The sequence below is a fragment of the Branchiostoma floridae genome, chromosome 6, assembly GCF_000003815.2.
Source record: "Branchiostoma floridae strain S238N-H82 chromosome 6, Bfl_VNyyK, whole genome shotgun sequence".
Taxonomy (NCBI): Eukaryota; Metazoa; Chordata; class Leptocardii; order Amphioxiformes; family Branchiostomatidae; genus Branchiostoma; species Branchiostoma floridae.
In genome coordinates this window covers 9,310,622-9,323,218 of record NC_049984.1, presented here as the reverse complement: position 1 = coordinate 9,323,218, position 12,597 = coordinate 9,310,622, and the positions used below count along the sequence as shown (strand labels likewise).

The window sequence follows — 12,597 nt, the reverse complement described above, 5'->3', positions numbered from 1 at the left end:
CACGTGAGGACTACCACCTGAGGCTGGTATGAAAAATCATCACTCTCATGTCATGATAATTTTCATAATATCATTCTCATTTCAACATATGATGCAAAATGGAATCAAATTAAGGTGGGCAGTTTGAAAGAGAACGAATCGAAGAGCCTTTAGATAGACACCACAATTTTTTTTCCATAGATGCAAACTCATTTCGCTATTTGGAAATATATGGACATTTGATATGGAGCATGTATGTGTTAACGTTACCTTCAAGTCTTGAGATGTTTGTTTCAGAGTTTGAATGGAACACGACTTGCCTACAAGGTTCCGCAAGATATCCTTCATAACTCCTTGAGCCATGTTTGTAGCAGTAGCATATAATGTTACTGCAATCCAGCAAAAATGGGGGAAAGAAATACAGCTCTTCTAAGTGCCCGCATCGTCCTTTGAAAACTCACCAGCTGATTTGTGGAAGGGCGCAATATTTGCTAGGGGGGTTTCGGCATCCACTACCAGAAATGTACTGATCGAGAATTAAAATAAAATAAGACTAGGCTTTTCAATCCATTTAAGTATGATTTATACTAGTAGAAACGAAGAATTAATGTTACATTTGCAACGATGATATCTTAAAAAATGTATATTATACAGCTTTATCTCCTATGTTACATAATGATATCGACCAATGTAACCTTTCACCCCCACTAGTTTTGGCGGGAGCTGTGAAGTGTTCTTTGGAGGTTGTTAAACTGATAACATATGAAGAGAAACTCTGCCTGCGTCTTTTTCCCCCTTTTTTTGCACGCCACATTGTTTTGTTTTTTTCTATAAAGGGTATTATCCATAAAATTTACTAACTGTGGCCTAAGCTGGTTACTAACTCAGGAAAGAACGCTATGTACAATGCCCTAGATTCAGTTATTTACCTTTATACAACCAGAAGGGGGCTGCAAAAATTATGCTGGTTTTTTTTTTGTACATGTACTTACCCATAATCAAACTGCAATCATGGCAAACATCGCAACAAAACTGAAAAGTGTACAGACACACTGAAAAATCATGACTTTCTCTCAGGGATTGGTATGGTACATGCTGTGTAACGTGTAACGTTATCTTGTTGGGGGGGGGGGTGCTCCCTGGCCTGTGTATGCACTGTGCACTGAGGGACAGGTGTGTTCACCTTTGGGTGTAACGTGTTATGTCTTATGGGTGTATTGTATTTAGCACTAGGAACAAGTTTGTTTACATGTGAATGGAAGGTGTTCAGCACCAAGGACAGGTGTGTTTCCCTTATGTAGGCAATGGATGGATGCTGGAATCAAACCTTGCCGTGGCGACCGTAAGCAATAAAAATCTTCAACAGTCAACACGGCTATCATTAGGTTCGAAAGATTTGATGTTGCCCTCCCTTCCTCTTCCACTAGCGCAACCATGGTATCGACCAACTTCTATATTCGTATTAGACAGAAGCAAACAGATGAGCAATTCTGAGCTAGAAGAGCATGGGTGCCACGCTATTTACAAACTGTGCTCTGGCGATATTAGTTTTCTTTACAAAGACATGCTAATCTTACTCTGTTGAATGATTCTAATGTTGACACCATTGTCACATTACTGTATCATACACCGGTACTGAATCACTGGAGACGGGATCTTGTTCAGCAATAAAATAATGTCTGTATCGCAACCGGGTTGCGATACAGACATTATTTTATTGCTCCAATTCCAGTTACAAGCTTTATGTTCTCTACATTTGGAGATGTTGATATCTTGTTTTCTTTCCTCACTTTTTTTCACACGATCGTATCAGATTTGCAGTGTGCAGAGGATGTCATCCATAAAGTTTATTTGCTGTGTGGCCTTATGGCAATTGAATAGGCATCGCACCTATAAGTAGAACTCGATTTGACGACAACCGCTCTATGTAGTTTTTTTTAAGTTGCCCCAGTGCACAAAAATAGAAAATGGCATCAGCGAAAATCACATCACATTGTGTGCTTCACTCATAAGTATTGCCGGCACACCCATGTCAGAGGTCACAACTTTTCAACAGATCGACTCGTTATTAGCTTGAACAGACTCAACATCATGCAGCACGGAAAAGCTCTCATTGCCGTCCGATTCGTGCCTCGCAGGTGGGAATACAGGCACTGTGCACATTCTACATCTGTATTAAAATGTGGGTTTACCACACTAGATCGGCCATCTTTTTTTTTCATTTTAAAACATGTACTGTTGTTGCCGCTAATTCCGATAAGACTAGTCCAAGGACAGTTTCCCGCGCGGGTGGGTGGAAAAACATGTATCTGTAGATTCCGTACAGTGCAGTACATAAGAAGGCCCACAGCACAGGTACAATGTGGAGCCGCTATCCCCTTTCACCGCGTGGGTACACAAAACAATGTAATACTAGTATCTACTTAAATCGGTGTCATATTGGAAATATAATTTTAAACGGAATTTGAATGTAGATAAGGGACTACGAGGGGAAAGGAAGAAAGGGGATAAATGATCTTAGTGGGTAGCAAAGTGACGTTCGACGCGAAATTTTGTTCAGAAAGTATGCTTGTTCGGTTGGAAAAATGCGCCCGTGTCGGTTAATAAGATGCGTTAAAGAGGTGGGCGTGGACAGATTATCAATTAGTCCTTGCATCTATTGTTTCATTTACATTATCGACATAAACTTACCTGTTTCTGATGCTGTGGAGGCACAAAATTAAAGAGAAGTAATTCAGAGCGATTGATATAGATTAAGTGTATTTTGAAAGACCACGCGCGTGCCAGGTTATCATGCTGTCAGAAACGTACGGTAGGTTACGTTGTTGGAAACGTACGACAGGTTACGCAGTCAGGGACGTACGACAGGTTACATTGGGAGAGCTATGACTTAGTGCAACGAGACAGTCTTTCATTCAAATAAGTCGTTAGACGAATTTCAACGTGTCTGACAGCAAAGTTCCCTATATAACGTCACGTTACTTTTTCTAAATACTACTCGAAAGTGGGATTTTGGACCATCAAAAATCACATGACACCAGTGCTGGCGGCTTCATCCATGGGTAAGCTGTGGTGCTTAACGGGCTGAAATGTGGCCTTCTACAAGGTCATAGTTCAGAAACTTCAATAGTGCCTCAATAGAAAAAAAAACAGGTTAGACAAGTACTCGTGTAAACTCACACATGGATTCCCATATGAGTTCAAGTCTAAATGTGATGATCAAGAACTGAATTAAGGTGCGTTTGTCATGTCCAAACTTCTAAAAATCAAAAACTTTGGCACAAACGTTCAACTGATGGGTGGTATACAATGCACTGGTAGTTTTATTTAATACGTTAGGAAGACCCTGTGCAGACTCCATTCAATGGGGTGGTTCTGCTTCTTTGAATCCCGTTGACAGTACATAATCAGGTCGTCAAAGCTGAAGACAATGGTAAAAATGGTATTGCATGTTATCACTGCTAATGTTTTCCATTCTTTGTTCTTTCATAATTCTTCATTACCTCAGATAAACACTAGAGGCAAGTAGTATACTCTCCTGGCTCCCGGGATTCGAACCTGGGTCCACCAACTTTACCAACACAAAGCCTTAATCACTAGACCAAAAGGTCCGGAGAGGTTAGACTGGTTAGTTGGTGTTGATTGAACCCCAATGTTACACATAAGGGAACACAGGTTTCACAGTACTGGCACAAACGTTCAAGTGATGGATGGTATAGTTTTGTTTAATGCGTTGGGAACAAAGGTTGTATTGCATCAATTAGTCATTAGCTTTGAAATCTTTCTTGATTAAATATATTTGCATTTCAATACAACATGTACCAGTAGATTCTTAGCATAGGTTTCAATGTACCAATTGTTACATGTATATTGCCTTTTATCTTACTATTAGACATCTTCTGAAAAGGACAGAAGAAAAGAGTGGAGGATACAGTCATACATTACAGATTACGTTCAATGTAAACCTCACATATGGCACAACTAATGTAACATGAAAGTTCCTTTGCATATCTAACCTGTAACTGTACATGTTCTACATGTAACTTTTAGGTTTTACATGAAACTTGTATGTTCTACATGTAACTTTTAGGTTATACATGTAGTTTGTAGATTTTGAATGTAGCTTGCAGATTTTACATTCAGCTTATATCTTTTACATATAACTTGTAGATTTTCAACGTAACTTTTAGGTTTTACGTGTAACTTGTATATTCTGCATGTAACTTCTAGGTTATACATGTTGTTTGTAGATTTTGAATGTAGCTTGCAGGTTTTACATGTAGCTTGTATCTGTCTTCTGGTGTGTGAAGAAGTCAGTCCCCAGGAGCTCCCTGGGCAGGTAGTCCTGCTCCACTGGTTCAGAGTATGCTGGGTTGTACTTGTACCCCTTCCCATAACCCAGGTCCTTCATCAGGCAGGTGGGAGCATTCCGCAGGTGCAGGGGGACACCTGACAGTCATCATAAAAGAAATGTAAAAGGATAATTAAAGAAAGTGTTAGAACAATACTCTCCAAGCATAGGTTTGGGTCTGAGTATTTTTGATGTGTTTTCAGGCATTTTGTCTGCCTTTCTATTATGCCCCGTTTCTTTATGTCCACAAGCCAACAGCTGGACCCAATCCTCTCCTTGGAGAGTAGAACAGTTTTCTTCTAAATGCATAAAGTTTGCTGTTCTTCACATTCAAAAATGGGACACTAGTACTGCAAGACAAGAATCTAGTTAAAATCAATAAGATCGAATGACATGACACGTATGCTACATGTACCATTTTGTATGTGACTCCCAGAACCATATTGTAAACTATACCTGGTAAAGGTCCTTGATGTCTTTCCACATGCTGTTTGGCATTGGTGTAAGCAGTGTAAACTTCTACAGACTTGGGAGCCCTGGCGAGGTACACCACACACTGGGCTAGAATAACCTTTAAAATATAACATTAATAGACGAAAATGAATAGAAAGAAAAATGCCACATTCTATTGTATTGTGATGTACCAAGACCCAGACTGACCTCAGAATCTAGAATGAGTGACAGTTTCAGAAATACAGAAGAAAGCCTTACCTCACACTCTGGCATGCCAATAGAATGGCAGGCTTGGTAGGTGGCCACTGCCTGTACCAGTGCAGAAGGGTCTGCTAGCCCTGAAACCAGGTATAGAACTCAATAAACTGTCATATGGTCTACCAAAGTTATTCTTCCCCAGAAGTTTTTTACTGTGGAACAAACCTATATCATGCAAGGAAAATAATTCCTCATTGGACTTGGAATCAGGACTAAGGTGTGACAAGTTATTTAGCGTAATGAACTTTTTGGCATCAAAGAAAATGAGGAGAAGTTGAGATTGTTTTCAAGCCTTACCAACATCCTCACTGGCACACCTGATGAGCCTTCTGGCCACATAGAGTGGGTCCTCCCCTCCAGCCAGCATACGGGCCAACCAGTACAGCGCAGCATTGGCATCAGACCCACGGATGGACTTGTGCATGGCAGAAATGATGTTATAATGCTCCTCTCCTAGTTTCAAACAGCAAAGAGAGGTTGTTAGATCTCATTTGATGGTGAAAATAAGTATGCAAGTACATGTAGTAGATGTAATATGTAGTATAGCAAAGGAAGCACAAATTTTGAGCAAAATCTTTAAATATCAACAAGAAGACAACTTTAATAACAAAGAAAAACTTCCCAACAAGAAGACAAACTTCACCTGCTCTATCATACAGGACATGTGACCTCTGAAGTCCCTCCTTCACGTGCTCCACCGTTACCACCACCGGCTGGGTGTCCTGCTTGTCACCATGGTTACTGTGGATGGCCATCTGGGACCTGACGGCTGTCTGCAGCCCATTCAGTGCAGTTCTGGCATCTCCGTCACACAGGTGGGCTAGAGTGGTGATGGCCTCCTTTTGGATAGTGACAGGTCTGTGGAGAAAACAAAAGGTAAAAAAAATGTGTTAATCTGTTCTTAGAGTAGTAACAGAACTGCAGTTAAAAAAGACAATAATCACAGCACCTTATACACTTACGTATTGAAATTGTGAATAAATATCCCTACATGTTGACGTGGGTTTTTCTATTCCATTAATCAATTTGATGCCACCAATTTTACCTTTCACAGTCGTACAGTTCATTTAACTTTAAACATGTAACGTTACTCTCTTTAAACACTTCATCCATCCATAATTCTCTCCATCATACTTTGTCCCTGGTCCCCCTGCTTCCTTGTCAGCATCTTCTTGTTCAGATCCTTCCCCCAATACACACACACCTAAACATGAGGAAAAAAAACAAGAATGGGATAAAACTTCAGAGTTAGGCTCAGTCAACACTTTAGGATTCTGACAAAGAACATATAAGGGGAAGTCAGGCAATGTGTGGAACTTTATAGTTTCTTCTATAATACATGTATATCATCTTCCTCTATAATATCTTATCTTTCAAAGGGCTAAACTTCATGGCATACTGTAGTCTACTTAGAGGCAGTAAATACATTACAAAGAAACAGAAGTGTCATGTCACCTATGGCGTGGGCAGCCCTCCTCAGAATCAGCTCCACATCCTCTACCCCCAGCTTTTCCAGGACAATGACCCTGCAGCGGCTCAGTAGGGCAGAGTTCAGGGAGAAGGAGGGGTTTTCTGTGGTGGCCCCGATTAAAACGATGGTTCCACTCTCCACATGTGGCAGAAATGTGTCCTGAAGGAACAGGTACACAACACAGTTACACAGTTACACAAAAATGCAACAAGTCCCTATAAGTTTTGATGAACTACTAGTCTTGAGTGAACTTAATGACAATATTGAGAGACTACTGACAACTTCAAAATGATTTGGTTGAGAACACACCTGTTGTTTCTTGTTAAACCTGTGTATCTCATCGATAAACAGGATGGTTTTTCTCCTGAACATCGTCTGCTCGTTCTTCGCCACCTTGATGACATCTCGGACCTCGTCTACTCCTGACATGGTTGCCGATAGCGCTACGAATCTGCTGTTCTGATGCTGCTTGGCATTCTTTGCAATGATTTGGGCCATCGTTGTCTGAATATTGACAACATGAATTTTGTGATCATGATTATTGTTTACACCAAGGATACATAACAGATAAGTTTCTTGTCCTTGCTTACTGTCCTCAATCAGATCAGAGTATCAAAGACTCAAATAAGAAAAGGAATAGTAATAGAATAGGTGTATTGTTACAGCCAGTAAACACAGAGAGTGGTAGCAGCAACTAACTTGCTTCAGAATGCTTCAGAATTGATGTTGATTTTTCATTTCCGTCCTCTCTCGATCATACTAGCATGACAGAGATTTCAAACACATAAACTGAATGGATATGTTGCATGTGCCGATATAAACAAATACATTTGGAAAGCAGTATCCAGTCCCGTTGTGTTTAATACCTTGCCACATCCTGGAGGCCCCCACAGCACCATGGAGGGGATGTCATGTGCCTCCACCAGCAGACGTAGCATAGAGCCAGCACCGAGCGCCTTGGTCTGCCCGACATACAGGTCCAGGCAGGTGGGGCGAACACGCTCGGCCAAGGGGCGGAAGTCTTCTTTGGGCGGCTTGGACCTAGTGTTGCCTACCATGGGGCCATTCTGTACATGGTTCCCTGCTGACGTTGTTGTTCCCTTTTTCTGGAAGAACATGGGCGTCTTACTTGACTGTGGGGATGAGAAAACTTTTCCTTTGGCGGAGGCTTTGGCGGTAGGACTTCCAAATGTGCCAGCTGACGTCTGCGGGGCCCCGCCGCTGACTGATTCCTGTTTTGATCGCTTGGCTGGCGGATCGCTCTCATCGCCTGGACGTTTCACGCCTATCTCTGCGGGTTCTTGACTCTCCCCACCCTCGTTGAGACAGCGATCAACGTGTGAATTGATTGTAACCATGCTGTAGGTTTTCCCGCAAATGGGACAAGGAAGCAAGTCCGTCCGGCTGCCCGCCGCCATCTTGACAAGTTTTAAACTGAAGACTTGAATCCGCCCACTTTTCCCGCGAAAATGACGTCATGCAGCAACGCCATTGCGGAAATGTACGGAAGTGCAGATAGCAGAACAGGGTACAGGCAGCACGGCCATTGCGGAAATGTACGGAAGTGCAGATAGTAGAACCGGGTCCAGGCTTCAGTGCATTGTCTTCGTCCAACATGCATAGAGCCTACCGAATTGCTGGCTGAAAAGCGGGCCGCGTAGAGCTAAAATCTTAGTGAAAAGTTTTGCAAAAAAAAAAAAGACAGTTAAATCGATAACGTTAAGTCAAGTTTCATCACAAAATGACCGTGCTTGCATACAGGTGCCCACCAGTACCTAGGCCAGGGACTGGACCTTTGCTCCTCTTCATAAAGTTGACTGCCCAAACATTGTGCAACTTAAACATAATAACGTGCATTTTGAAATATGGCTACTTATTGCCGCGGAAAGGTCGAAGTGTACACAGCAACAGAGACCAGTTTATTTGCTCACCGTGTGTGATGATCCGGGTCGGAGTTGCCGGAATTCCGGAAGTGCACGGTTGTCTCCCTAAACCCCTGCTCCTATTGCTTGGTGATTGAACTTAATTCGTTATAACAGACATGGTTTTGTTGAATTTCCTGAAAAGCTTGCAGGTTGTGTTATTTTTGTGCGTGAAGCAGTTAGTCGGCCAGCGAAACCATATTATTAGTCCGCGGCAACTATGAGAAGTGTGTTTTGTTTCGCCTGATGAACCAAATAGCAGCGTTTTTCACGCGATTTCAATGAATTTGCGTCTTCGGAGATTGCAAAAAAGATATCAGATGGATTTCTTTGGTCATTTGTCACAAACATGAAGAACTTCACTTCTCTACCATGTAGACTATTATCCTGGAAATATTATTTTTGTTCTATAGGCAACTTCGATCAAAACGTGTTAAAATGATACTTTTCGGGTACAAAATTAAAATTTCTCGGCATATTGTATATACATTGTACCAAATAAAAAGGCAACAGATGCTTATAAGTTTTTCGGAAAGAAGCAGGAAATTTCGGCTTTCCACGTATTGATTAAATTTTGCGTCCTACGTTTTTTGGTGGAACTGTAGCCCTTCGGCCTGAGGGTCACGGTCGGCCCACCCCCGGGCGTAAAAGAAACTCCGGTCCGATACCTAAACCCGACACCGCGAAGTTCACTGTTCTATAGGAGGATCCCCTTGCTGTGTGGGCAAGGACAAAGGTTCATCGTGATATGTATTTTTCAAGAAATACCGACTTTGTCGCACAACTTCTCCTAAACCTGCGATATCGGCGTCTACGGACATCTCATCTCGTGATCTTTAACTTTGTAAGTACGTGTATCGGACTTGACAATGAAACGTTATCCTTTCTGTCCCCTACCGTCATTTTGAATTGTTGAGGATACTTCAAAATGACACCGTGCAACTGATGCAATTTTGGTGTCGAAGTTCAATCGTTGCGTTTCCAAAGGAATGGCCCTCCTCTTGGAAAATTTATGGACTCCGTGACACAGTTAAGGAGCGCACATTGACAAAAGAGATTACAAAAAGAACAATTTTGAAGGTTAAATCTAGATCGGCGTTTTGTTGTTGAGCAGAATGCACCTGTTGTATATTGTGACCTTTCAACAACATTGCGAATGATTAACTATTTAATGGGTGTATATTAATCCAAACAAATTCCTTTCTGAACTGCCTGGCCTTTCCCTGTCAATAAGACATTATTGCACTATTAACAGAATGTCAGTGACAATACCAGTAAATACCATACCATGTTCTATTACCAGAGCATTAAGCAGTAAAATATTGTTTTCTTTCTATTGTTTTTCCTGCAGTTCATTTGCCTGGGATGTTTACACCTATGTGGAGTAAGAGAGCAAGATTGGTCTTCTTCTACCTCTGCGTCATACTAGTCTTGACCTTCATCTTCGTCCACTTTCTGTTCAATGGAAATCGCTTCCAAGTCACCTTCCGTCACAAGAAAGTTGCTATTGCTGTGACTCGTGCCAAGTACATGCCCTTGTCTAAACATGACCTTCTCTGTGAACTTAAGAACAGGGTGTGGTTTAAGACACTCCCAAGTACAGAAGGCCCATTTAAGGCCCTGAACTACTCCCTATTGGAACCAAAGAACACCTTGTACCAGTTGCACCATGACGGCTTCAAGACATGTGCTGCAGTGATGAACTCTGCAGCTATTCTAGGATCAAATCTAGGAGAGGAAATAGGTGAGCAAACTCAGAGAAGAGGTCATGATTTGGTAGTAGACATGATACTTACTTAGATATACCTTGTATCAAATTAATCAATCATGAATGTATTCAAAGAAGCATTTTTGCGACCATGCCATTTGGGAGAGAATGTTAACAACCTGTGAAATTCTGGCATCAATTTTGACCTCTCCATTTTAGATTCTCATGATGCAGTGATGAGGTTCAACAACGCACCACTGTCGGAGGAATACAGGGCGGATATTGGTGTGAAAACCACCCTGCGCCTGATGAACTCACAGCTCCTCGCCGACCCGAGTTTTAACTTCTTCACAGATCCTATCTACAGGAACATCACCATGATTGTGTGGGACCCTGCAGCTTACACTGGGGACATGGAAGAGGTAAGGTCTATTTGAAGGAGTTATGTTTTTCCTTACTCAGACGCTGCCATGTAAAAAGGCCAAAAGCCACCTTAAGGTTATGGGTTACATGAACAGGACTAAAACATCATCTCTCTACCCTAAGTTTAAAACATCAATGCTCGAGGCATTCGAGGATTCATTGGGAGTGAGAACTGACACAAATGGGGAACCAGGGGTAACAAAGGCTGCTGCTTGGGAGTAATTCCCTACCCCATAGCTTGCCTACAAAACTATTTCCAGTAATGGTAGTTTGGGGTGAATTGAGCCTGCTTTTTTTTGTATCTTTCCTCAACAAGTGGTACCAGAATCCTGATGCCAACTTCTTCAGCTCATATGAGCAGCGGAGGAGGATGTTCCCCAGGGAGAACCTGTATATTACAGATCCTCGCTTCTACTGGGAGCTGTGGGACGTCCTACAGGAGAACACTGAGGCCATGATCCATCCCAACCCACCCTCCTCAGGCTTCCAAGGTACAGATATGCAAAAACAACTTCCTATCTGCTTTCACATGGCATTGACAGCACATTGGAAATACATGTACTTCAACCATCTAGTCACACTGCACATTTTTTAAAGGCATCTGGTTGGGGATACTGTGTGTACAACAATTATCCAATTTCCATAGGATGATCTAATGCAAATATTAAATGTCACTATATATATACAAGCTTGTCAATAAAGGCTGTAAAAATGTATTGTGTAAAAACTTCCTATGCTCCTACCAGGTATTGCGGTTATGCTGTCCCTGTGCGACCAGTTGGACGTGTACGAGTTTGTCCCATCGGAGCGGATCTCCATGAAATGTCACTACTACGAGAAGTGGAAGCTGAACCCAGCCTGTACCCTGGGCTGGTGGCACGACCTTCGCGCAGAGAAATACTTCATCCTCCGCATGAACCAGGGTACCAAGGACGACATCACCAAAAAGGGAAAAGTGACTCTAAGTGGATATCGTGCTAATGACTGTAAAGCTACGTCACATGCACCTGCACTTACTTCTCTCAACAGAGGACTTCAACTACCTTCAAGGAATTAGCCTTTTTCAGGGAAATGTTACAACGTTCAAGGATGTTGCTGTATTATGATGGTGCTAATGATCTGAACCTGCACCTTTCCACATTTGCCATTGTGCTTTCAATGAACAGGCCAAAGCGGTGTAGCATTTTCTAAGAAGAGAATTTTAATTAGCATTGGACCATATTTGTGGTAAGTTAGATACTGCTAGGCTGACATGACAGACACAATTTTCAAGTCAAATATTGTCGGGATGCCATATCTAAACAGAAGTTATGTTAGGAAACAACCATGATTTTTTACTCTGTCGGGCTGCAATAACATTAAGAGCCATGTTATATTACTCAGTTATTGAGTAGTTTACTTGTTAAGCTCACATATTTGCAATGGTTTTAACTCAGATACTGTTGGCATTACATACAAAGTAATTTGTTGTAACAGCCACATTTCAATAAGTGTTTGCAAATACCTGTTGTTGCAATTTTGAGCGAGAGCATTTTGCTATGTGAATTATATCAGCCATAAGGGCCTAGACAACTGTTTTCTACAGTATTCATCAATGTCTATACATTCGTGTTGAACATCAACTCATTGTATTGCTGTGGGAACAGCAGTCATGATTTTACTCAACACTACAACACAGTATCTAGTCTTTAACCTAGCTAGGCACTTAGTGGAATTTGGCTCTGATAAATCCATACAACATAAAACACTATGTTTGCACCTGTCTCCTATTTCAGCTAAGAACAAGAGAGTGACAATGGATCTCACACTTATAGCTTGAAAATATTTAATACTACTTGGAAATTGTTTTAAGCAATTGCCTTATGAAATAATGTCAAATAGATGATGGCTATCTTTAGTAGTTCATTAAAGCTTTATCAGTACTTAGTATTAGTACAATAGTTTGTCCTGGATGCTTCAACTAAACAAGTAATCTTGAAGACAAAATGGCAGTGAAGACTGCAAAAGATTCTTTTTTTCCAAAAAAACAACA

General features: G+C 41.5%; 2 protein-coding genes across 3 annotated transcripts; one reads left to right on the top strand and one right to left on the bottom strand.

Annotated features, from left to right (window-relative positions):
• Window positions 1–3,905: 3,905 nt before the first annotated feature.
• Window positions 3,906–7,997, bottom strand: LOC118418472 (ATPase WRNIP1-like). The gene is made up of 9 exons (XM_035824414.1): window positions 7,379–7,997; window positions 6,822–7,016; window positions 6,497–6,671; window positions 6,176–6,245; window positions 5,685–5,899; window positions 5,339–5,494; window positions 5,042–5,121; window positions 4,787–4,901; window positions 3,906–4,428 (listed from the first exon to the last, which is right to left on the bottom strand). The coding sequence occupies exons 1-9, from the start codon at window positions 7,928–7,930 to the stop codon at window positions 4,253–4,255; spliced, it is 1,734 nt and encodes a 577-aa protein (XP_035680307.1). The 5' UTR covers window positions 7,931–7,997; the 3' UTR covers window positions 3,906–4,252.
• A 1,088-nt stretch (window positions 7,998–9,085) lies between these two features.
• On the top strand, window positions 9,086–12,579 carry LOC118418499 (beta-galactoside alpha-2,6-sialyltransferase 2-like). Of its 2 annotated transcripts, none has more exons than XM_035824457.1 (5): window positions 9,086–9,282; window positions 9,786–10,178; window positions 10,362–10,564; window positions 10,882–11,056; window positions 11,312–12,579. In XM_035824457.1, the coding sequence occupies exons 1-5, from the start codon at window positions 9,183–9,185 to the stop codon at window positions 11,620–11,622; spliced, it is 1,182 nt and encodes a 393-aa protein (XP_035680350.1). In that variant the 5' UTR covers window positions 9,086–9,182; the 3' UTR covers window positions 11,623–12,579. The 2 variants fall into 2 exon arrangements, with proteins under 2 accessions (XP_035680350.1, XP_035680351.1); XM_035824458.1 differs by having other exon boundaries at window positions 9,087–9,278.
• Window positions 12,580–12,597: the final 18 nt, after the last annotated feature.

Excerpts from the sequence above, each read along its gene's own strand:
- LOC118418472 (XM_035824414.1), bottom strand. The coding sequence starts at position 7,930 with ATGGCGGCGGGCAGCCGGACGGACTTGCTTCCTTGTCCCATTTGCGGG. Across the intron at positions 7,017-7,378 it reads GGCCTCCAGGATGTGGCAAG|ACAACGATGGCCCAAATCAT; the intron begins GTATTAAACACA and ends GTCAATATTCAG. Across the intron at positions 6,672-6,821 it reads GGTTTAACAAGAAACAACAG|GACACATTTCTGCCACATGT; the intron begins GTGTGTTCTCAA and ends CTGTTCCTTCAG.
- LOC118418499 (XM_035824457.1), top strand. The coding sequence starts at position 9,183 with ATGTATTTTTCAAGAAATACCGACTTTGTCGCACAACTTCTCCTAAAC. Across the intron at positions 10,179-10,361 it reads AAATCTAGGAGAGGAAATAG|ATTCTCATGATGCAGTGATG; the intron begins GTGAGCAAACTC and ends TCTCCATTTTAG. Across the intron at positions 10,565-10,881 it reads ACACTGGGGACATGGAAGAG|TGGTACCAGAATCCTGATGC; the intron begins GTAAGGTCTATT and ends TTCCTCAACAAG.